The sequence below is a fragment of the Lampetra planeri genome, chromosome 38, assembly GCF_965212315.1.
Source record: "Lampetra planeri chromosome 38, kcLamPlan1.2.h2, whole genome shotgun sequence".
Taxonomy (NCBI): Eukaryota; Metazoa; Chordata; class Hyperoartia; order Petromyzontiformes; family Petromyzontidae; genus Lampetra; species Lampetra planeri.
The window spans coordinates 2,818,745-2,843,280 of record NC_136144.1 but is presented as its reverse complement, the minus strand read 5'-3'; the positions used below and the strand labels follow the sequence as shown (position 1 = coordinate 2,843,280).

The window sequence follows — 24,536 nt, the reverse complement described above, 5'->3', positions numbered from 1 at the left end:
TAAATAAACGGAAAGACAGAAAAGCCTCGACTGGAGGGAGCTCTAGAAAATATATGGGCCTACTCTTCCACGTTGGTAAGATTTCCTGGAAGCAGTAGGCGTAGCCACAATTACTCCACCACGCAACGACCTGAGGTGCATTGGTACCGCTTGATGGAAAGAGGCGGGGTTGGAGATGTTGAATAAAGTTGGCCATTGTTTCCGCTGCTACGCTAGGAGATCGGATCGAACTGGCGACCTCTGAATTACAACTAAGGTGTGCTCAATCGGGAGATCATAGCCAACATTGTCCATAGAGAACTCACAACATCTCCCTTGGCAAGGTGTCTCTCGCAGCTGTGAGTCACGCTGCTGCCACTTAAATATATTGCTGTGATCTTGGCTGTAAAAAGCTGTTGACCTTGCAAGGCCACTCGCTGACACCAGGCATGATTGGGTTTGGAATCCCACGATCCTGTTTGGGAATTGTGGCTTTTATGTTTGGTGTAAATTCTATATTATACCTTTCACGTTGGCGTGCATCACTTTACAGTTTTATCTTGGTGTGGGCACATTATATCCAACTGAGTGTTCTCATCAGCCATGGAATATGTAGCGCGGACAACTTCTCTGATTGCCTAGCACAGCAGCTGTCTCTCTAGTTGGTGAGCCACTGCTTGGCACCCATTCTATTGACATTTGAGCACATGCTCTGGGGTGTGACCGTTATTCCAATGTATGATCAGGTATATTCACCAGGCGACTTATGCTGTTCCTAGAATTGTTGCTTTTTAACTTATTGACTCGTGCACGTACTTCTGTATGGGGAAACAGCGGATGTGCAATAAGCTACATCTAACACATCTGCACGAAAATCCTCAAATAAACTTTTCAGTCAGTCGATCATGAAGCCAATTTATATCATCAGGTAAGAGCTCATTCATTCAGACCACAGGAACCATTCTGCAAGTAGAAGTGATTTTGTCAAAGTCAGTGTCTCTCTGCTCAAGTGAGTGTAAGGCAGTGCTTACCTCTATTAGAGGCAAGAAATGACACATTCCTGTGACGGGAGCCAGTCTCAACAACAACTGTTGAAGTCCCGCAAAGTCGGGCCTAATTAATTATCCCTGAAAAGCTGATGGCCTGAACAGACCTTGAATCAATACACATGTACTGTATATTAATGCCAATAATTGATTCAGTCAGTGGTAAGAAGAGGTACTTGCAGATTTGTTGAAGCGTAACAACACAATGTTATATTTCATGCAACCGAGGCATGGTTGGCACAAACAAAAATCTCGGCAAATGTTTCATTCAATTTATCGACACAGCAAAGAAAATTAAATGTCCTGATAAATGCGTTGTCGTAATAATACTGGAGCACTCTAACTTTGCACATTATGCAATTTACAAGCAACATTGCCAAGTATTTCAATGATTATAATTCAAATGTTTCATTAAAACTATACTGCCAAACAAATCGTGGAGAATCATAGTAGAAAATTACCATTGACAGCCACCTCTCAATAATTCACCGCTGGAGGAAGATCTCCCCATGGCATTTAAGTCGTGGGGTGTATTTGACCATACTTCACCATGCTGGCGGAGGAGGGAACAAGGACTGGATAAGACAATGCTTACCACTGATGTCAGCTGCGGGCTTCAATTGAACTCAGCTTGCCGGGTTTAGAGTGCAGTGAGCCAACCCCTGCACTGCAGCTCCCCCCTCAAGTCAAATGTACATGAGGTTGCATTTAACCGTGATCGAAGTTTAATTTGTCTCAGAGTCAAAGGACAGAGTGTCTCGTGCACAAACGAGCGTCGGCCAGTTCCCATGGTGCTGAGCAATGGGAAGTTGACTCACCATGGCAACCACTGCTGACTTCTCACAACTCAGTACTTACTTTAGCAACCTCATTTTTTGAAGGTGCCCAGCTCTGATTGTGAGTTGGAGACTCTAACCACGGTGCCACCCAGCCAATGTTGATCGTGATTGCTCCCAAATTACTGCTGCATCTCCCTTCATGTCTTAGAGAAGATAGCGACTGACAAACGCATGGGAAACTTAAAAAACTGGAACTTTACTTTCCACGTTTCCTTCCTCCAGACCAAAAAAACATCATCGCAGACTACACTTGCACTGTATTGAGGTATTTATTTTGTGCTATCTGGAACACCAACCGCTCAGCTAAGTGGGGCCAAAACGAGTTAAAATCCATAGCCATTGCATTATTATTCATCTCTCCAAGCTTTCTCGCTGCGCATTACAGTGCCAACAAAGAGATGTCAAAAAGTAAGAGAGGGGTCACTTTGAAAGGTCACTTGGAGTTGGCAGCAGCACGAGCGCACGCACGGTGGGGGTACGGCGCCTTCGGGCGATCTCAGCGCGGCGGGCCGCCTCTCACGGCGAAAAGCCCCGGAGTCAGCGCTTAAAGGGCAAGGGCTCTCTCTGAGAGCCGCGGATCACTTCTTGTTATGAAGTTCACACGTTGAAGAGTGGCCTGTGATTGGATGGCAGTGGATATTAAAGTGCCACGCTTAAACTTTTTTTCAGCCTTCTTCCCAGTTGTGTTCCAATTGTTCGGTTGATGTCATAAATCAAAGTAGCCATTTGGAAATCTTCCAGAGCGGTGTGTCGCCCCATGTTAGAGAATGGTCCGTGGAAAGCGGTATCACAGAACTGTTTCTGAGATTCCTTTAAGTAACAGTTTCTACCACACACCCTGCTACAGACACATTTATGGAATAACTCTCAGAGCTGGAAAATTATCCACATCAAGTGAAATCCCAAACGTAATGTGATAAATCTTCTATGTGCAGTCATCAGTGACCAGGCTAAGACTGCCAACTTACTAAAACCAGGATTCGAGCCCAGGATCTCAGAAGTACCGGTTCAGCGCCCTGGCCACTGAATCACCCGGACGCTTCGTTAATTCCTTCCTTTATCATTTTATGGAGATGTCACTGGGCCTGTGTGAACCTTCCTTCTGCACAGTACCATGTGCACACACACTATATTAAAGTGGATTAATTTTTATGAAAATACCTGAATAAACATCCAACGTTATTACTTATTCAAATAACATTTTGCCTGCGTGTCCCCACATAGAGAACAATGAAAGAGTGGTTTGTGCACTGCGCGACAAACCCAGTACGGTCGTGCGCACCAGTGGGAAGCGATATGCGAAATTGGCTTGAGCCTCGTGTAGGTTAACTCACCTTAAATGAGTACCTAGCGCAATCTGTAAACATCAGCACTGGGGAGATAAAGGCACCTGGGCGTGGCATTGGCCACTCACCCCCTCGTTTTGCCATGGCGGCCTTCATAGATGCTCTCTAACAGCACATGCCCCAACAGTCTGTTGAGGCTATCTAGGGGTGTTTGTCACTGTAGCTCTATGTGCTGGGGGAGCTGCTGTAGCATTAGCGCATTGTGCTATAGTTTTAGTAACCCTGGTGTGATGTATCTGCACTGAGGAGACAATGACAGACGCGTGTGTTACTGGCCCCATTACAGTCTTTACAAGCGACGCCAACATTTATAGGTGGTTGATTTTTTCTTAGTGAATGCCTTTCACGCGATACTAAAGCTCCCAGGTTTTCCCGTGTCCTGAAGAATTTATGAAAAAGTCGGAATTTTATTTCCCAGTTTAAAATATCCCGGTCTCACGCTCGACTGATGGTATGGCCAAAGGGCGGGGCTACCTGAGCAGTGGGTGGGGCTCGTCGAGGAGCCGACAGGGCCAACGTCAGAGAGAGCGAATCCACTCGCTGTGTGGGTCGGCGATAGTGCTTGAGTGGGCGTGGCGATGTAAAGTAGGCTGGGCTCACAAGGTATTGCTGCCAGTTCACCAAGTGTCTCGGTAGACCCTTCTTGAAATCATGTCATGCTATGATGCACTCACAAAAGTGGGCAGGTGGGGTTTGAATCTGTCCTGGGCCTCTCCTCTATTGACTCATTAAAATGAATATCCGATGCAGTGTGTAAACATCAGCACTGGGGAGAAAAACGCGGCCAGGCGTGGTGCTGGCCATGCCATCCCGTTGTGTCCTATACCACAGCGGTCCCCAACCTTTTTGGCACCAGGGACCGGTTTTGTGGAAGACTATTTTTTTCACGGACCCGGGGGGGGTGGGGTTTCATCATTGGGTCTTTCCCCCTTTTCAAAGAAGCTCTCCCACGACGTTTGTTTTTTTACTCATTTTGGCTCCGGTTGGCTTGTGGGCTTACCAAAACGGTGACTGAGACAAGTGCGCAGTGCGGGAAAGAGGCGCGGATGGAAGTGGTAAATATAATAATGGGAGGGCCAAGCACGGACTCACCGCTCACCTCCTGCTGTGCGGCCCGGTTCCTAACAGGCCACGGACCAGTACCGGTCTGCGGCCCGCGGGTTGGGGACCCCTGCTATACCAGAATTAATAGGTGCTCGCTAACAGCACTTAGGAAAAGCAGTCTTAATGCGTATTTTTGTGTTTTGATTTCATTTTCTTGCACTGGTGTACCCATTCGTGCTTTGAGTGACAGACTTTTGGCAAACACTCATACCTGATGATGATTATACCATGTGTGCATGTGTCCTTCAAAAGGACGGAGAGATTGGCCAACCGTTTTGTCTGTACAACAACATGCAGCGACTCTCTGCCAAAAAATCCCGATGAGCACAACGTCCTGAACTGCATCAGTGAGCCCAGAAAAAAGTAAATTTTCTGCATTTATGAACATTGCTTGTCTGACTGATTCAGCAAAGATCTAATTATGAAAAAGGGATGGAAGCCAGTAGCCTCCTCCTTAATATGCGTGTGCGTGCGTAGATGTGTGTGCGTACAAGCGTGGTGTGGCTCGGGAGCGGTGATAGTGGTTGGTGTACCGCACTGTGAACCTGGCAATTATAAGTTTGATTCCAAGCCATTGCTAACATCAAGTGGTGAATGATGTAAGGATCAGTCTTTGGGCTCTCTTGGATGGACTCAGTCTTAAATGAATACCTGATGCAATGTGTAAACATCAGCAATGGGGGGATTAATGTGGTTAGGCTTTGGCCACACCATCCCCACATGTGCCATGCCAGTCTTACGAGAAACTCACAAACAGCACTTGCCTCAACAATCTGTAAAGCTATTTCAATTATATTTATCTTTCCTGTGAGTGAATGTAAAGAACAATGTAATATCCACTACAACACAGTTTTATGAACCTGATGTTCAATACCTGTTCATCAACAACAACCAGATAAAATAGTTTTTGGGGCCTGTCCCAAGCCTCTGTCAGAAAGTAATTCAACCGGAGTGGTAATCACTAGCGCTGGGGAGGCAAAGGGCAGCGTGGGAGTGGTTCTGGCCACACCAGCTACTCCTAATCCGTGTAGGCCTTGGTAGGCGCCCACTCACAGCCCTTACCCCAAAAGTATGTTAGAGGCAACGCGTGAGTATATGAATATACAAGCTGAAACAAAATAAGTTTTATTTCTACCGATTTTAAAATAAACCCAAAACACTCGTCTTGAGAAATGGCCTTAAATCCAGGAGTGCATTGGGAAACAACGGCATGTGGGATGCCTGGACATTCCCTATTCTAATAGGGTTTTTCCCCTTTTTTCTGACAACAAAACTGAAACCTTTTTACAAGGAATCATGTCTGCATTAACCACAATACTTGCAGTCAAAATGCAAAAAACACACTGATAATATATGCATTGTCCTTAAAACTGATTGGTCCACACCAGAGACTGCTTTTGGTACTGGAAAAGGAGGTCTAATGATGTAGATGCTTACCCCGAGCCCTCATTACTTTGATAGTGCATTGTCTTTGAGCTGTACGCCTTTTGGCGTCATCTGGTCGAGCACCAATTGAGACGAGGCTCAAAAGAAAGCTGTCTCTGGTGTGGACCAATCAGTTTCAAGGACAATGCATATTTTATCAGAGTACGTTTATGTTTGCATTCTGACCACAAGTATTGTGGTTAATGCAGACATGAATCCTTGTAAAAAAGTTTCAGTTTTGTTGCCAGAAAAAAGGGGAAAACCCCTATTATTATATTTTGGTACTGGAAAAGGAGGTCTAATGATGTATTCCCTATTCTATTAAATGGCATATTTAAAAATATTGCCGAGTTGCCATCATGTAGAGAAGTATTCACAGAATAAGTAATTTGCTGCTGTGTTGTGTGAACTAATTCATTTGGTTTCAATTTAAGCGAAAGATTCTGCCTCGATGTAAATGGTTATAACAATCACTTGGGGCAAGTTTCTTAACCCTTCCGCCCCCCTGCTCCCCACCTCTCCACTCAGCAGTGTATACGGTACACTAATTAGGTGATTAGCAGGTCACATGCGGTGGAGTAAAGTGTGGGTACTGCCACCTCTTCCAAGACGTTTGGCCAGCATTGAATAGTAGCCTAAAAGACCCGGTGGAGAGAGGGGGTCTCACTTCTGGTCTAACCATAATCCTGACTTCAATTGGCTAGTGCCTGGAATGAGTTGGGCTGTGAGGCAGCACGGCTCCAGGGAAAGTCCAATGGGAATATGCAGAGTCACCCCCGCAGCCTGCTTCAAGGTGCTTGACGCCTCACCTGCTGCACCCATAAAGGAGACCGCCCCGCCCCAAACCCCCCGATACTCAAATCTCTGCACTCGCTCCCGATTCAGCTCCACGTCAACAAGGCTGCCCTCACCGTCTCCAAGACCCTCCATGCACTCGCCCCTGCCGAGCTCTCCGCTCTCATCTCAATCTAACCCCTTTCATGCGCTCGCCACTCGAGCAACCAAGGCCTTCTGTCAAAGCCCCCAATCAACCTTTCATCTGTGGGAGATTGCTCTTTCTCCCCTAGCCATCTGTGTTGTCAATTCCCTGCCCCTGTTAAAGTCCAGGCTTAAAACCTTCTCATCTCAGCTGCATTTGAGTGACCGTCTCTTCTAAAAAGAAACCACGGTAGTGTAATATATCCCTCCATTCTCATGATGCATATGTCCCATTATTTTGTACAGTACATTCAAATGTGGTTGCATTTATCATCTCTATAATCCACATTGTATTCTATCAGTGTTTTCTCCAAAACGTATAATTATAATCAGCTTTCAAGAGACCATGCGCCAACACGAGGTATATTCCCAAGATGTGACACACTGCCGTTGCATTAGCACTGGGAGGGCGGCAGGGTGGAACAGTAGTGATACTCGTGCCTCACAACAAGAAAGCCCTGTGTTCGATTCCTGACTTGGGCTTTTTATGTTCTCACCTTCCTCGGAATGTATTTCTCCAATGTCCTCACATAGGTTAAAAAACGATGTCACTGGTATTGGCAAAACATGCTAAAAAATACCTGCAATTACTCAGTCGGGATTACACACGATTACCCGCCTACTATGAAAACATGGCAGGATTCTCCTGGAATGAGTCTTGATTGAGTCTTGATGTTCAAAGAGCCTTTCATAGGAAAACAAGCAAAATCATAACAAAAATAAGCCTATTCCAAAATAAACTGAAGTTAAACAACAAATATCAGGATGTGCTGACCTTGCAGAAAGGAACGAGAAACATCATTTATAGCGATCGACTTTGGAAGCATAACTCGGTTGCCATCGTTGATATTGAAGAATCGGGATGAGTTGTTTTCCTTCATGCTTATGACATCCTTAATTTAGTTTTCATAATTTTAAGTACTGCATATGTAATGTTTCTGTGTGTTGTGCCTGCCTTTGATGGTTTTACTTGTGAAATATTGTCTGTGCTTTGAGAACTGTAATTCATTATAGAGACATTGCAAACATAAAGATCATGAGGCTGATGAAAGGTAGAAATATGTAAAGTATGCATTTTAAAACAACTTACAAGTACTAAGTTACATTGGTACCTTAGGCCCCTAAAATCATATAATGGTTACAACAGTATTCATGGAAAATGTTGAATACCTGGCACACACACAGAGCTTATATAATTGTAAAATAATAAACAAAAATGTGAGTTGTCAGAATCATCACCACAATTTTAAAAAAAACTATTATTCCTTTCACTAATAGGCATTGCAAACCAATGTTAGCAAATAGCAATTGGTTTTGATCTATCCCAGGCTCATCAGCAGGTTATCAAAGAGATTCTACCGGACAGCGTCGCCTGATATTATCACAAACAAGCATCTACAAGCACAGGTGTTGATTGCATTGACCCAGAATTGGATGAGTCGTCCAGGCTGGAAGTAAAACTTATGTTCCTATTGATGGAAACTGGTCTACTGCACCAACGGAGCTGTGTGTGTCATTTCTACAATGTCTAAATATTTTGATATCTATCCTAGCTGCGTAAAAAAGGATTGCATTAATGATCACAGTTGGTCTCCATGTGCTACGGGTGGTGAAATGTGATACAGTAAAATGGGCTTCCATGCTGATTCTAGTCATGTGACTTACACATCTACTGACCATAGCCACCTCCTGTTAAAAGCAGGCTTGCTGCAACAGAGATTCCCTGAACACTGATGAGGGCTGCGAAGTTGCTACAGAACAGTGTTGAAACACATTGTGCTGACACAGTAAAGCTACCAGGCTGTTAGGCCTAACTGCTGATGAGACCCAGAAGTTTGAAACCGATCAAGAGCTTGACTAGAAGTCCAGTCGACCAAAGACAGAAAATATTTAATTTTTATGAGAAGCTCCAGAATATAACTTGATTTATGCGTGTTTTCACCTGGAATAATCCACTACAGTGCATAGCAGATTAAATCATCTCAGGATAACAAATATGATTATATTCCATCCATACATTCTTTCCCCATGTGTGTGAGGTCACACAAGAAACATTATTTTCATTGACGGGAATATTTCAAGCTCACGCTCTACATTTGACAGCGTTAACCCTATGCCACGTTTTCCATGTGCCTTAAACACACACACCTAACTGGCACTTTTTTGTGGACCACACGTACAATCTTTGCTCACTTGATCAATTCACATGCACCACATGTGCCAATGCATTCTATGTGCGCATGCCCAAGCAGCTTCTCATTGGCCAGACAGAGGGAGCGATATGGACATGGCACTGACTCGAGACAAAACGGGCCGATTTGTTTATGGGAGGCTTTGGAAATGAATTAAATTGCAGATGACTGATTAGTAGCATCAAGGTTGGCCTCTGTAGAGGAGGCTCGTGGAGGATGCTACTGGGCAGTTTGGAGGCAATTAACCCCAAGCAATAATGGAGCACAGAGGGGTGGGGCTCACAACAACGAGCGGAGTTCCAGGCAACTAAAACTAAACATAAGAAGCTCGCACAATGGGAAGGGCAGGTGGTGGATCTATTAGTCATCTTGAGTCAAACAATAGCACCTGGGTCTGTCCCCATGACCTCCTGCGGGAGAGCCTTCAACACTTCACATTGCCTCAAAGTGCAGAGTCCGGCTCAAATTCTGTGCTGACGTCACCACTTCGTGCCGAATGGCAGCAGCAGCGGCAGCTGCTGACGTTGTAGTGCACGCCGTGCGCGTGCCGTGCATGGCTGTGTGTGTGAGGCGGCGCTGCTGCCCCGTGACGGCACCTGTAAGAGGCGGGCGGGTTGGCTCGTGCGCAGCAGTGCAGCGTGACGGTCCTGTCGGGCTGCTCCTCGAAAAACTCCGTGTCCACCGGCTGCTCTTGGAACACAGGACCCAGGGGATGGCCCTTGTCTGCCATGGCAGGGTGGAGCAAGGGACAGAGACAGACAGAACAAGCGTAAAAGTGTGACTGTCAGTGGATAGGTCATTTAGATGAGGGCAGGCAGTGTTAGTTTTGTCCAAATGCTTAGTTGAATCATAGTCTTAGTCGAGAACTCAGATCACCGGGCTCAAAACACTGCGACCAACCACTGCACCACCGTAGTTATATCATGTAAAACAAATACATTCTCGTAGTATAATCATGGCCTTCATATCGACAGTTCAGGGTCAATGGATTTCAATAGTCTTTTTCAGAATGTTCCAGAAGGCAACTAGCGAGGAAGCCGACATATGAAGCGATAACAACCAAAGTTAGACAGAAATAGGTCAGCAACCTTGTTCCTGTACTGCCCATAGGAGGCCACCTCACAGACCTGCATGTTGTGAGTCACACACACACAAAATGGCATCTGCACATCTACAAACCCTGGCTCCAAAGCACAGGATTACAACAAACCTACCCGACCACCAAACTTCATTTTTTATCAAACCATTGCAAGAGTTAATTTATAATATTGTAATGCGGATGTTAATGTTAGCCTTTTGTGATTTATATGCAGCAGGCAATGGAATGACTATTTTTCAGTTTATCATTACATTCAGTGAGGAATTGGACGAGTGCACATAGCCCAAGCTCGGCTGTGTGAGGAGTGAAAAGGAATAAATATATGCTCCCATAAATGTTTCTAATGGTAATTGCAATGTGTTTGTTCTTATTTTAAACTACAAATGCATTCTTTGAATCGACAATCTGCAGAATAACACCATATCATTTAATTAAAAGCAGTGTTACACACCTTGGATGTTACTTTTTCTCCCAAAAATATTTTTGTGGAAATGTAATAAAGGCAGGCTGACGTTAATGCAATTTTCCTATGAATGATGAAGAGGCATGCGACTTAAAACCCCCATTCTGAATATTTTATTCAATCTCCATAGCAGAATTCTGAACTCTTCCTCAGAGCAGCACTAAGCCATTTAAAATCGGGTGGTATTAAGAATGAGATATTTACCTAATAATGACTTAGATCCCTCTGTCAATCCATTGCCGGACAACGGCCTCCTCTCATGCAGGCAGTCTTGGTGCTTGCTTCACTTCATGTTGGGCAGTGCAGGATGGTGAAGGGCAGCCCTTGGACAGGTTCAAATGTGATCTGCCGCTGGTGTCAGCCATGTCCAGGTATTAAACTTTGTCTTTTTACTGAGATGTATCTTTCTTGAATAAATTAGCAACTAATTACAATCATTGTCCTCGGTGCCGATCACTCTCGGTTAGATTCCTTCACCTCCCTTCACCATCGCCAGCAGGGTCAGCTACAAGGTCCCCCCTCCTCCTGCCTGCGCCACCACCGTGCCTCTACTCTCAGCTGTCCCCCATATCTCTCCTCGCTGCTGTCGCACAGCGCTACAGCTCACAGTGGAACTCTCCTCCTCATCCTCCTCCACAACGGCAGCGCAACTCCCGAGTTCCTGCTCTCTACACATGGAGACCGCTTAGGCGTTGTTTATCCACGCTAGTCCCCTCAGTCTGGAACGTGGCCATCATCCCTATCCACTCAATCCACACCGACTTTCAAGAGACATGCCTGGCTTTCGAGTGGCAACGAGCGTGGCTCCACACCTCTGAGTCGTGGTCATTTATTTCCGTGAAATATTGTGTGCTTTGTAAATCGCATTATTTATTATTATTGGGGTGTGAGGCAGAAGATGGGCATTATTACAAGACCAGACAATTTTTTTGGTGAGTTGTAACATGTTTGTATTTTCAAAGGTAAAGATCATGTTTTTTTCTTAAATCAAATGTTTATCCTGGGTTTGACTCTATCCATCAACAACAACAAAACACACGATGATCCATTATTGAACCCAGGGCCGGCCCGAGGCATAAGCGAACTAAGCGGCTGCTTGGGGCCCCCTGGCCACCAGGGGGCCCCCGAATCGTTTTTTTTTACAATTAAATAACTTAAACAAGTGATATAAATGAATTAATGAATGAATGAATAAATGATGGTGGGAGGGGGGCCCCCAAATCAAATTCTGCTTAGGGCCCCCAAGAGGCTCGGGCCGGCACTGATTGAACCCTATCATCCATTGGCATTTCATGCTTGATAGCATCCTACTGGCGTTTTGCACTGAAACAGAAGTGCCAACCAGTAATGTCTGGGAAGAAAGCTACGTTCAGATTTATGTCTGGATCACTTGGATAATTCTCACAGCTCAAGCATTGGAGTCTTGCTCCTCCCATTTGGTGGTGGCCCTGAGCCAATGGGGAACATTCCACGTTTTTTTAGTGATCGCCGGGCTCAGCTGGGGGACGTTCATTCAATTAATATCGATGTAGAGATGGGAAGTGTGCAAAAACAAAATGTTTTAATCAATCTGTTTTAGCTGCTTTGACATCTCGATCAGAAACATGAACATTGACAAAGAATACGGAATAAAACGCTCAAAAGTGAGGAAATAAGAATGGAGACATGTGTGCATGGGATTACACCGAGCGATAGAATGAGGATCATGACATCGATGAGAAAACACACTAAGCTTAAATGACCCGAGTGACTGCCAAAAACATTAAACGCCATCCCTAGACCCGTTTCCAAAAGGCACGATCGCCAGTGGGAGAGAAGAGTGGCTGAGCAGGGAATGTTCCTGAGAGGACGTCCACCGTGGAGATGGAGACATGAGCTTGACTTGTGTGCAGGTGCTGGGTGGAGCGCTGCAATATGGGACTGTGAGGGGTGGGGATGGCTTCGGGAGGTCTTCATCCACCATCGGATTGACAATGGTTGCTGCTGATGATAATGATGATGATGAAGATGACATTCAAACTTCCAACCGTTGCTGGTATTTTTTGGAATAATCAAAGACAAAAGAATGAATGGGTATCATGTCCATTCCAGGATTCAAGTTGATCCTCCCTCATCTATAATCACTACCAAAGCTGCACTGGCTGTGTTTACATCGTTGGGGCTTGGACAGCATTAGCAGTGGGTGAACAAAGGGGGTTGGTTTCACCAGCCATGTTATCTTGTGTGCGTTTATAAGCCATGCACTATGCAATCGTTATTTTGCACTTTAGGTTGTCAAAAGCAGTTGTAGATTATTGCCGAATGCTAAAACTGTTGTTTTCTGAAATCTGCAAGTTTTTTCCATTAGAATTAAATTGAATGCATTTTGTTTAACTAGGTGACAGACCATTACATTTCATTAGCTCTCCTCTGCGCAAGACATCGACTATTATAGATTTAAAAAAACCATGTTTTCCATTTTTACAACCTGCAGGTAATATGCAGCGTTTAAATATGAATTTCAGACTAAAGCACAAACACACAATGGCTCATTCCCATGAATATAGTTCCACAATGGTATTTGGAAACTGTTGACAGAAATTAATGGGCTTCTGTGAAACTTAATCCTTTCACTATTTAAAGTACCTCAGTGCCATGTGAGATAACTACATTGGTCTTCAGCGACTGTTAATTTAGTCGGGTGCCACGGTAGACTGGAGTGGGACTTGCTCCCCTCTCCTCACCCTATCAAAAGTGGAGTTACTCACCACACCGATATGACCCTGGGAGTCAGTGTCCATACCACAAAGGGCTTCATTAAAAGATCCTCTTTACTGCATCAGACCAACACTAATGATCTCTACATTGCAATTTCAGAAGTAAACGGAATGTATGGTATAAGATGGCACAAAACACTCTCATCGGTCGACTTAGCCCACCATTTCTCCAAAGACAATAAAATTCGCACCACTTTTCTGAAAATCAAGTCACAACAGTTATTGTTTTAAGGAGAGACTGGTCTTGTCATTTTAATGAAGAATCTCCACTACTTCTGCCACAGGGCCACCAACAAAGATAGGTACCACCCCTTGATCGTTTCAGTGGACACACTTTTTTCAATCAATTACTGTCCATCTGCTGCAGGATGACAGCCTCCCCAAACTTTGTTTTAGTCTTCACCAGAAATTGAACTCGCAGGGTTCATAGGTCGCAGGGTTCATAGCACGGTTCACACTCACCTTTATGTATATATGTGTGTATATGTCTACAAAGAATACATATATTTGCACTATAATGTCCGCCAATATTTCTTCGTAAAATGTGTTTTATATCCATTCTGGATTGCCAGAATGCCTGTGCCTGTCCAGGATCCCAACACAATCATACACCATGGAGTGTGTGCGCAAACCCTGTTCAAAGCATGACTGCATGCCCTCTATTTTAGGTGCTGGATTTGGAATTGTGGCACCAATTCAAATCACATTTGGAACTAAAATACCAAGCGTGAATATGAGTGGGTTTCCACACTTGCTGATAACTCCAGCCACATTAAAGTGGGTCCCACTCTCTGTATATTACCTGTCTTGCTCTCTGTTTTTTACATTTCCTATCTTGACTTAAAGGTTTCGTGACTGCAGGAATTAATATTCTTTGGGTCTTATTATATATATTTTTCACCTGATGATGACTGCTTGTGTTGCGATCGAAACATCGTGATATTTTTTATAATTTTTCTATCTACATGGCTTTACCGAAAGACCCAAACAATATACATTTCCTTTGTTTTAACCTTTCGTACAGTTACGTGGAATAAATGTTTTTGATTTATTACTTTTTTACAGATTTCTCCATAAATACTGGCATGACCCTAAGTTGGCAGCTGACAATGGGAGCCACTGCACTTTTCTGAGTACAGAGCCATAACCTCTGACCTCCTGAGTTTTAAACCGTACAGCCTCAGTGAATTAACCACTTTCTCAAGTGTAGTGAGTGAGCCGATGGTCTCAGCTTGGGCATCAATGAACTGCTTTTTGTGTTTAGTTTGTTATCCTTCCCCCGCACCTCCAATTAGCATGGTTGGCTACGTACGATGCAAAAGAAGTTCAACATACGAACATACACATACATACACATCAATAGCAATACTCACCATTTGCCACAAAGTGACGGTGATGTCACCACGGCGCCTGTGCCAGGCCAGGTGCATTTTTACACATACATACATACAGACATACAGACAACAACAACAACCGCCATTCGCCACTAAGTGGCGGTGACGTCACCATGACGCTTGTGCCAGGCTATGCGCACCTTGAGGCCACGTGAAGTATCGAACGCCCGCTGGCAGGAGGTCACGGGGCAGACCCACGTGCCACGGGTTGACTGACTGAGATGACTGAGATGACTGGCTGATGCACCACCTGTGGCCCCTACTGTGCCAACTTGCTGTGCTTTAGCCACCCGGCGCTCCGCTCGTTGTTGTGAGCGTTGCTCCTCCGCCCTCCGTTGTTGTTGGAGGGCGACTGCCTCCAACTGCCCAGCAGCGTCTTTCACGAGCCTCCTCCACAGAGGCCGATCTTGACACCGCTGGTACCAGTCATTGGCAAGTCCACTCAACTCCACATCCTCCTGTACCACATCACTCCATCTCTTCTCTAGCCCATGCCGCGCCAGTTCAGCCCCCTCTATCCTGCTGAACAAAAGCTGTTTAGGCATGCGGTGACTGGGCATGCGGGCTACATGACCCAGCCAATGCAGCCTTGCCTGCCGGAGGAGCTCACCGATGGGACTTTGCCCAGATCTTTCAAGGATTTGTGAGCTCCTCACACAATCCAGCCTGGTTAAACCCAGGATGGATCGTAGGCAGGACAGCCTAAATGTTTCCAATCGGCGAAGATGCTCCATTAGGGGGGGTTCATGTTTCTCAAGCATAGAGAAGGGAGGGAATGACCATGGCCGAGAAAACTTTAAGCTTCCTGTGGCGCGACAGACCAGGTAGCTTCCACACAGCGTTACGCAACCGACGAAAAGATAGTGCCGCTCAACTGATTTTGAGTGAGACCTCTGCTGTCAAACCGGAGCCGGTCATGAGCACACTGCCCAGGTATGGGAAACTCTCCATTCTCTCTGCAACTGCCCCATCACCAATTGGGAGTTGTGGGGGTGGAGTGCCCGATGGTGCTTAGTTTTGGTGGTGCTGATGGTAAGGCCCCACCTCTTAGTGGCACGCTCCAGTTTCAGCAACAGCGCCTCCAACTCCTCCTCTGAGTGAGCGTCAATTACCAGATCACCGGCATACATAACGTGGTTGACCAATAGGGAGCCATCCCTTGACCGCATCCGGGCATCAATCAGCCTCACATTGTATCTGTAATAGATGTAAATTCGTCTGGTACAGCTATCAAAGGCTTCACGAACTACGTGGTCGAAAAAGATGTTAAATAATGTGGGAGCCAGAGGACATCGCTGTCGCACATACATACAGATACACACACATACACATACATGCACTTTATAGAAACATACAAAGACAAAGATCCCCTGTATAGCCTGACCAGAGTGTTGGGGCAAGTGCTGTTAGCGAGCAACTCTAAAAGCCAGCACGGCCAACACCACGCCCGGCCGCCTTTGTCTCCCCAGTGGTGATGTTTACACACCACACCTGGTACTCATTTGAGGCTGAGTCGACCTAGGGGAGACTCATGACCGGTTAAGCGTAGCGCGCTAACCACTACACTACCGCTCCCCATACACATGCATAGATATACACATACATACAAAAGACACACATACATACACACATACAGATACACATACGTACATAAACATAAAATAAATGATTGCACAAAAAACCCATCGCGTGAAATTTGGGTTTCAGCCTCTACCTTTGCACTGCTCCACTTTAGAATTCCCTCCCTTAGTCCCTTCTCTCACGTCCTTATAACATTCTTATAAACGCGACCGTGCTCTTAGTTGCTGGCCGCGTTGCGTTCTGTCCCTGTGCGTGCGTGGGAGGGTGGGCCCTCTCACCGGTGGGGTGTCCCGTGCCGTTGTCGCAGGGAGAGGAGTGGTGTTGCTGTGGCCGAGAGGCGCGATGCCCGTGGGGGTGCGAGTGGTGGGACGCCGAGTGGCTGGCTTGGTGGTTGCGATGCACGCGCCGACTGTGCCCAGCGGCACTCTCCCCTGCCACTCTCACTGCCGGGGAAGAAGACATCCATGTTACTCTACATGTACATTGATGAAGACATCCATGTTACTCTACATGTAGATTGATAAAGACATCCATGTTACTCTACATGTAGATTGATAAAAACATCCATGTTACTCTACATGTGCATTGATTAAGACATCCATGTTACTCTACATGTACATTGAAGACATCCATGTCACTCTACATGTACACTGAAGAAGACATCCATGTTACTCTACATGTGTATTGAAGACATCCATGTTACGCTACATGTACATTGATGAAGACATCCATGTTACTCTACATGTAGATTGAAGACATCCATGTTACTCTATATGTACATTGAAGACATCCATGTTACTCTACATGTATATTGATGAAGACATCCATGTTACTCCACATGTACGTTGATGAAGACATCCATGTCACTCTACATGTATATTGAAGACATCCATGTCACTCTACATGTACATTGAAGAAGACATCCATGTCACTCTACATGTACATTGAAGAAGACATCCATGTCACTCTACATGTACATTGATGATGACATCCATGTTACTATACATGTACATTGAAGAACACCATTAACTATGGACCCAACAGTAAACCACTGGAGTCTGCGCTCCTTCAACAGAGGAAGAGAAAAACGACTCAAACTCTCTCCTAAAGCCCTCTCGGTTTGGGAGAGCAGACCTCAACATTGGCAGTTAGCGTCTGAACATATCGCCATGTGCAACCGTGGAATAATAATTATATTCTAACTTTATATATCTAAGTTAAAATTACGTATTATTGTTATTTGGTTATTTCGGTGAAGTCACGTATATAGAAAAATAATAATAAAAAATTAAGTGAATAAAAAAAACACTAATGTAGACTGTAGCTTGGTTATTAAGCTGGGTGAGTCTACTGGCAGTCTATAATGTAGACTGTAGCCTGATTCTAACCTGAATAACATCAAATAAAAATAAAAACCACGACGTTTCGATCGCAACACAAGTGGTCGTCATCAGGAATAAGCAATATTTTTTAAAAAAACTTTTTTTTTAAACACGCTTTAATGAAATGTACCGTACGAGTAATGGCAGAACTCCACGACTCCAGGAAGTGGCCCCGAGGCTTGCCACAACGTAAGGGGCCGTGGTCAATTACAGCCAACGTCAGTTGAGCGTGGACAATTAGACCCAAGCCGAAACATAACATATAATAAAGAATGTTTAAATTTTTATTTTTTTATTTTTAATGATAGAATATAGTATTGTCATCAATATGACATAAGTAAACCAACTTTGCAGTCTATAGCACATTGGGAAGATGGTTGAAATTTAGTTACAAGATTTTAGGATACGACAACAGAGTGAGTTAAATAAAAGCGTGTAAAATGTTTACAAATATATATTTTTAATTTTAATGATAGAATATAGTATTGTCATCAGTATGACATAAGTATACCAAGTTTGCAGTCGATGCCACATTGGGAAGTGTGTTAAAATTTAGTTACAAGATTTGAGGATACGACAACAACAACAGAGTGAATTAAATAAAAGCGTGGAATAATTATAATAAAAAGGGGGGTTAGCCTCTAAAGGCAAACTGTGTATAAAGGTTTAGAGATGGGCGTAGCCCAAGTATGTCAGCAGCATGGGCAGGGCAGCTAATGTAGGAAACAACTAATGTTAATGTAAGAAACAACTAAACTAATGTTAATGTAGGAAACAACTAAGCAGTTAGTGGATGACTAATGTTTAGCCAGGATAGCCTCGCTGAGTCTTAAGACTCCCACAATTGAGTAATTTCTAGGTAATATTTCAGCATCGTGATGTTTGGACAATGCCAGTGAAATGATGAAGCAAAGTCCTTCTGGAACTCCTTGCCAGCATTGCCTCTCATTTAGCCAAGCAACAGCTCTGGAACACCTTGCATTGCAAGCTACTCCATTAGTTACCACGCATCTTGTAGCAACCTTACTTCGCAATCGTACATTGTGTTCCGCCACATTCAAGTTAAGTGTTTATTCACTTTAGTTACGAAAGCTGTTCGGCCTAATTTAGTGGAAAACCAAAAGGTGACGTCAAATAGTGAGGGGGCCAGGTAGCGTATGAGAAGTGGTTTTCCCACCGGCCCGTGTGGACTTTGAAGCGTGATACCCTGCACCTGTGATCTTCTCCAAACACTTTTTAGCAGCTATTGACCAAACATAAAAAAACAAGCTCCTTCTGAAAATGTATTTAAACTCATTGAGGCATTGCTGGTTAAAAAAGCACACTGCTGTGATTATTAAAGCAGATTCGGCGAAAATTTGGCTGCGAACACTGCCTAGAAATGATCCAGGGCCTACAGCAGCGTTGGCTCAGGGCTCCCACAGATGCATTGAATCCTTCTGCCACATACACATCTCTATCTGTGCGACAATATATCCTCTTTTCAACATATCTTGAGCTCACCTTCTATTGACGTGGAAATGACACGATCCACGGCTTGTATATTTGAAGCTGCTATAGCTATGAATAGGCATAGCCATCACAATGTGACAAAATATCACATGGTGATGGCACAGAGTTGGCTGCCAGAAGTAAACTCGTGAACAGTTCACACGTTTCAAATGCACACTTGTCAGTAGAGCCTGCGCAGTAAAATATACAAACCATGAAAATAAGCAGATGAAAATCGCAAACGCACCCATGTATACCGCTGCTTGGACGGCGGTGGGTTGATTTGAGAAACCTGCACCATTGTTTTAATGGTTGCTCCAGAACATGGATTCCAACTGGCAACCTCTGGGTTGCAATCCCAGCTATGCTAACCATCACACCACTGTGGCAGCATCCTCATAGAACTGTAGGTGATGGTACAATAACCTGCACAATATGATCACTGTACAGCGTAGGAGGTATTCATACAAAATGGTACGGCAGGAATGACACCCGTAGCGCTGTCCACCTGCCAAGTCTACAACCAAATTGACAGCTGTTGGAGCCCTGTGCATGCAGTATGAGGCTTCCACTGACGTACAAACGAAAGGCGGGATGGCAAGTATTTAATGCTGCCGGCTATGGTAGAGTGGGCAAGCTGGCTCCGAGAGAATGTGGCGGCACAGAATCGGCAGGAGCACTGTGAAATTAAATCACGACGGATGCTTGTGTTGCGCCCAAAACGTCGTGATCTAATTTAGTTGTTTTCATTTTAATTTATTTCGTTTTTTACCTACGTGACTTTACCGAAAAAAACAAAAAGTATGGACCCTTGCAGTCACGAAAAGTTCAAATCTAGAAGGAGCCCTGTTTTCAAAGGGTATCTGCTCAATATATTAAATAATGAATCGAGCTATCAATAACTTTGATGTCAGACCAGGCAAGAGCCCAATGACATGACATGCTTCTCTCTAACCAAGAAATACCTGCAGCAGAGTAAGGTGGCTGTTACGTTGTGAATGAGTAACAATGTTAAATATAGGAAACTATGCAAACACGTGTCGGTGTGTGCAGTGTAAAATTGTGGCTATCATTAGGTGTCCAGTTACTTATTGGGTTTCCATTAACAGTTGAGTATTTCCACGCCAAATCGATCAAATAGAGTCAAGTCAAGTTAATTTTGATTACACATGTGGCACCTTTTCTGGCACAAATCTGCCACTCAAAGCACCAAATCACTAAACCACTGAACCATGGCTAAAACAATGCTGGAAGAAGCTGATTTGTATTTTATTATTACACGCTTATATTTAACTCACTCCGTCTGTTGTCGTATCCTCAAAAAATCTTCTAACTCAATTTTTACCCACTTCCCAATGCAAACTTGGTATAGGTATGTCATACTGATGACAATACTATATTCTATCATTAAAAAAATATATAGATTTTTTTTACATTTTCTTGGTTCTTTCGGTAAAGTCACATAGAAGGGAAGTAATACAATAATAAAAATAAAACATAATAAAATAATTCTCACGACGTTTCGGCCACAACGCAAGCAGCCGTCCTCAGGTGAAAAATGAAACACCACCAAGCTTGGAGCGTATATTTAAATCGAATTTTTTTTTACATTTTACACGCTTTTATTTAACTCATTCCCGACTGTTGTATCCTCAAATCTTGTAACTCAATTTCAACCCTCTTCCCAATGTCGTATCGACTGCAAACTTGGAATACTTATGTCATACTGATGACAATACTATATTCTATCATTGAAAATTAAAAATATGTATTTTTAAACAATCTTTTTTACGGCTCTAATTGTCGACGCTCGACTCACGTTGCCTGTAAATCACCACGGTCCCTTACGTCACGGCAAGCCTCGGGGAGCCACGCCCAGGGGCGGGGGATGTGGAAGGAGGGGAGGGGCGATGGGGGAAGGGGGCAGGGGGAGGGGCAGCTAGGACAGTACATTTCATTAAAGCGTGTTTAAAAAAAGTATTTTTAAATAATTTTTGTATTTTAAAACCATTCAATGCTGAATGCGCCACATTTAGCTTTTGATAGAAAACTACCTCTCGGTTGTCTCAATCCTTCAATCCATTGTATCTAGCATCAGTAGTAAGACGCCGAATTTACTAAAAAAAATCTGGCAGAGCACTGTATCACCTCATGTTAGAGAACAGTCCACAAAATATTGCACAGACGTACTTCTGAAATCTCTTTAATCGACCGGGTGAAGACAATGATCACACAGCACGAGATAACCCGGTTTAGTCACGGTTGGCTGCCTAGCTTCAAACTCAGGAGCTCAGCTATGCCAGTTCAGTGCTCTGACCTCTGAGCCAACCGGCCACCTTGAGTTATGGAAATTTTAATGGAACTAAGCGAATTATACATTTTCAATAATTAAAGGTCCTATAAGACTGGTATTTTACACGGGGGGTGGGTATGGCCATGAGGCTCGGCCGACTCACGATGTGCTTGTTTCAGAGGTGGTTGACCTCGGGAAGACCCAGAGCAGGTTCAGATACCACTTGCCGCTGAGGAATTGAACTGTTTGCCTGGATGGTCGCACAGTGAGCCGTCTACTGCGCCACCACTACCCACATATTTAAACAAGTGCCGATTGGAAATGGATACATGTCTCTTCAATTCCCAATGTAACAATTTTTCTGCCAAGTAAACCTTGATAATTGAGATTTTATCTAAAATTTCAGCAGTGCCATGTGCTCAGAGCAAACTGTAATTTTGTAAGAAAATGTCTTTCTGCTGTCATTGAAATTAATCCTGTCACAAAATCTGCCTCCATACCTTGGCACCCACATTTACTAAAAACTTATTTCCTCTGAGATGCAATTGTGTCTGGAACTCTTTCCCCATCTCATTACTGCCACCCAAGGCAATTTAGTGTGATCTGAAATGATGCTGTCATTTGTCCAATAGATAGGGACTCCAACATTGAACTGTTTTACTGTAGAAGCGGTGAACTTTCAACTATTTATGCAGTACTTACACTTCACTTTCATCACAATATTACGTTCCAGGTTAGATGTAATTTATTTTTATATCTGACCTGCTTATAGGGTTAATATTTCTAGTTGCAAGACAATATGAAGGACCGTGCTAGGCACCCTTGATACTGTAGATATTAGTGCCTAGTGACTGCTGAATTCAGCTCTCAGCTATGCCGACAGCTTCAACATTGCTCGGTAATTATTGTAATTCTAGTGATGGTTGCTAAGCACTGGCTCTGCACCTTTTACCCATTTTCTACTCGCACATTCAACCAAAAGACAGAAGAATGAATATTACCTTATTTAATGTATTACCCACAATGCTTAAAATAACGTACAATGAGTTTTTACACTGATGTAGAATATTGTTTTTAATAAGTTTCACCTAAATCAGGAAATATGTGCATGTTATAAGTTGTATTCATTTTGTTATTAACTTGCTAAACCTGAGAACTCAATTCTATGACGGGTGGCTGGAACCCAGATTCAAGTACAAGTGTTGAGCGCTACCAACTGAGCGCCGTGACCTGCGCGTCTCCCGGTTGCCTCTGCATGTGTTTTTATATTACAAACCACACAGCCGCTGGCCAACATGATAGTTTATGAGAATTCCCATTATATCTTATTGCTGCTGCAATGTCCGCAGTGGCAGGTCGTGCAGTGCACTCCAAGTGCTGCGCCGTGACGGGCGATGTCTGCACGCTTGTTCCACGACACATTTGCTCGCCCTGACGTGCACAGCTGACATTTGAGTAGGAACTTTCCGAAAAATATATATTGTGGCAGGAACTATCCACCGCTAGAGTGCTAGCTATTGGTAAACAGATGTACACAGTCATCTTTATCAGCTAAATACAAAACTTGTCAACGAGAGCTTACAAACATAGCGCAGAGAATGCTTATTTTAAATTAGCTTTGAATGTTCTGTCTGGCATTGATTTTAGCTGAATCACTTAAGGTGTAACTAAATCTGGGGGTGCCACCTCTGTGAACCTCTATAATAGCACGAGGTTACTGTCACAGCCGACACCTGATCAATAGTCGCTGGAAGCGGGCCAGTCTGAATTTTAGGAAATGTCACGAAGGAATCCACGGTGAACCTGGAGTTGTGAGACCAACAACTCAAATTGAATCACAGGGTCCCACGGGCAGCCAGGGTAATGGGAACACATGCTCCGAACATTATGCACATAGCCAAGTAGGGCACCTTGGGACCAGCCATATGCAGATGCTTTCTAAATACAAATTGTGTTACATAAACCGAAATCCAACAGCAGCTGCATTTTACGTAAATCATCCCCAGGGAACTCCACCAATAAGCTGTTGAAAGTCTTTTGGTGAAACATTGGAAATGGCAATTGATTTTAGGTACACAACTCAACTCGAGACACAACAGAAAACCTTCCAAGGCTGTTTACTCGGAATCCAGCACCCCAGTGTACAGTACATTTCCAGGTTGGCTTGTATCTTCTTACATGGTGCGTGCGTATCAGTAAAAACGGTCAAAGTAAAAGTGCTCCAATATTTAAACGGAGGATGCTTATTTATGTTGGCAGCCCTGAACCAGTGGTGGAAATCACAGATTTTTATGGCAGAAGGCAGTCCCTACAGAGAACCATCACAGCGAATGTCCTACTCATGCTGTTTAGCCAACATGAAGGAAGTAGTGCTGCTCTCCGACCCGGATTTGAATCTACAACCTTCCGATTTTGAGTCCAATCAGTATGACATCTGGCCTAACCACGATTCACTGCTCCACTTTGGCAGATTGCATACAATATAATGACGTCAATTCATTCCTTGGGAAAGTTCACTCGAGTCTCAAGAAAACTCAACACATTCGTCAATAGTCATCTATTGAGAAAAGTCTTGAGGTGTATCAAGAGTCGTCGTCTGGAGAGCCCTGCAATCGGATATTTGACCAATCCTCTGAATGAGTGGTTTGGCTTGTGGGAGGAAAACTGGAGTACGTGGAAAAACCCTACATACATGAGGGGACAACACTCAAAAGATAGGATGGAAAGATTCAATCCTCCTGGTATGTAGTTGATCACCAAATCAGGCGCTACCCAGGCACAACCTGCTGAGCTTTTGAGATCCAATGCGATCAGGCACATTCAGCGTGATTTAGTCAAAAGCAAATCTCATACATGAACACTTCACCTTCATTTTAAAACTGCACTACGTTTTTACTGTCACATCTAAATGTTGGAACGAAATCAGATGCATTTGTATATGTTGTGCGCTGGATCCCTAATTGATATTACCCACAAAGAGAGGTCACACAAGTGTGACCTCCGACTCAAAAAAGTAGTGAAGATCCTCCCTGTGCCTTGCTGAGTTTTAGCATTTTACCACCAGTGGGAATATTCCAACATCTGACCACATCACTCAGCATTCAAACATCTCTTAAGATATTAGAAACAAAGTGGGGTTTAGCTTGGTGGTTTGATGTGTGAACAGCA

The 24,536-nt window shown here is 44.0% G+C and overlaps 1 protein-coding gene across 2 annotated transcripts in view; it reads right to left on the bottom strand.

The window, feature by feature from the left end:
- Positions 1-24,536, bottom strand: part of LOC144731194 (contactin-2-like) — a 361,376-nt gene that overhangs the window by 250,789 nt on the left and 86,051 nt on the right. For both annotated transcript variants that reach the window (XM_078612167.1, XM_078612166.1), the window contains exons 3-4: positions 16,481-16,645; positions 9,506-9,632 (exon numbers count right to left, since the gene is read on the bottom strand). In XM_078612167.1, the coding sequence (XP_078468293.1) occupies positions 9,506-9,632; positions 16,481-16,645 (292 nt within the window). The remainder of the gene's footprint in view (positions 1-9,505; positions 9,633-16,480; positions 16,646-24,536) is intronic.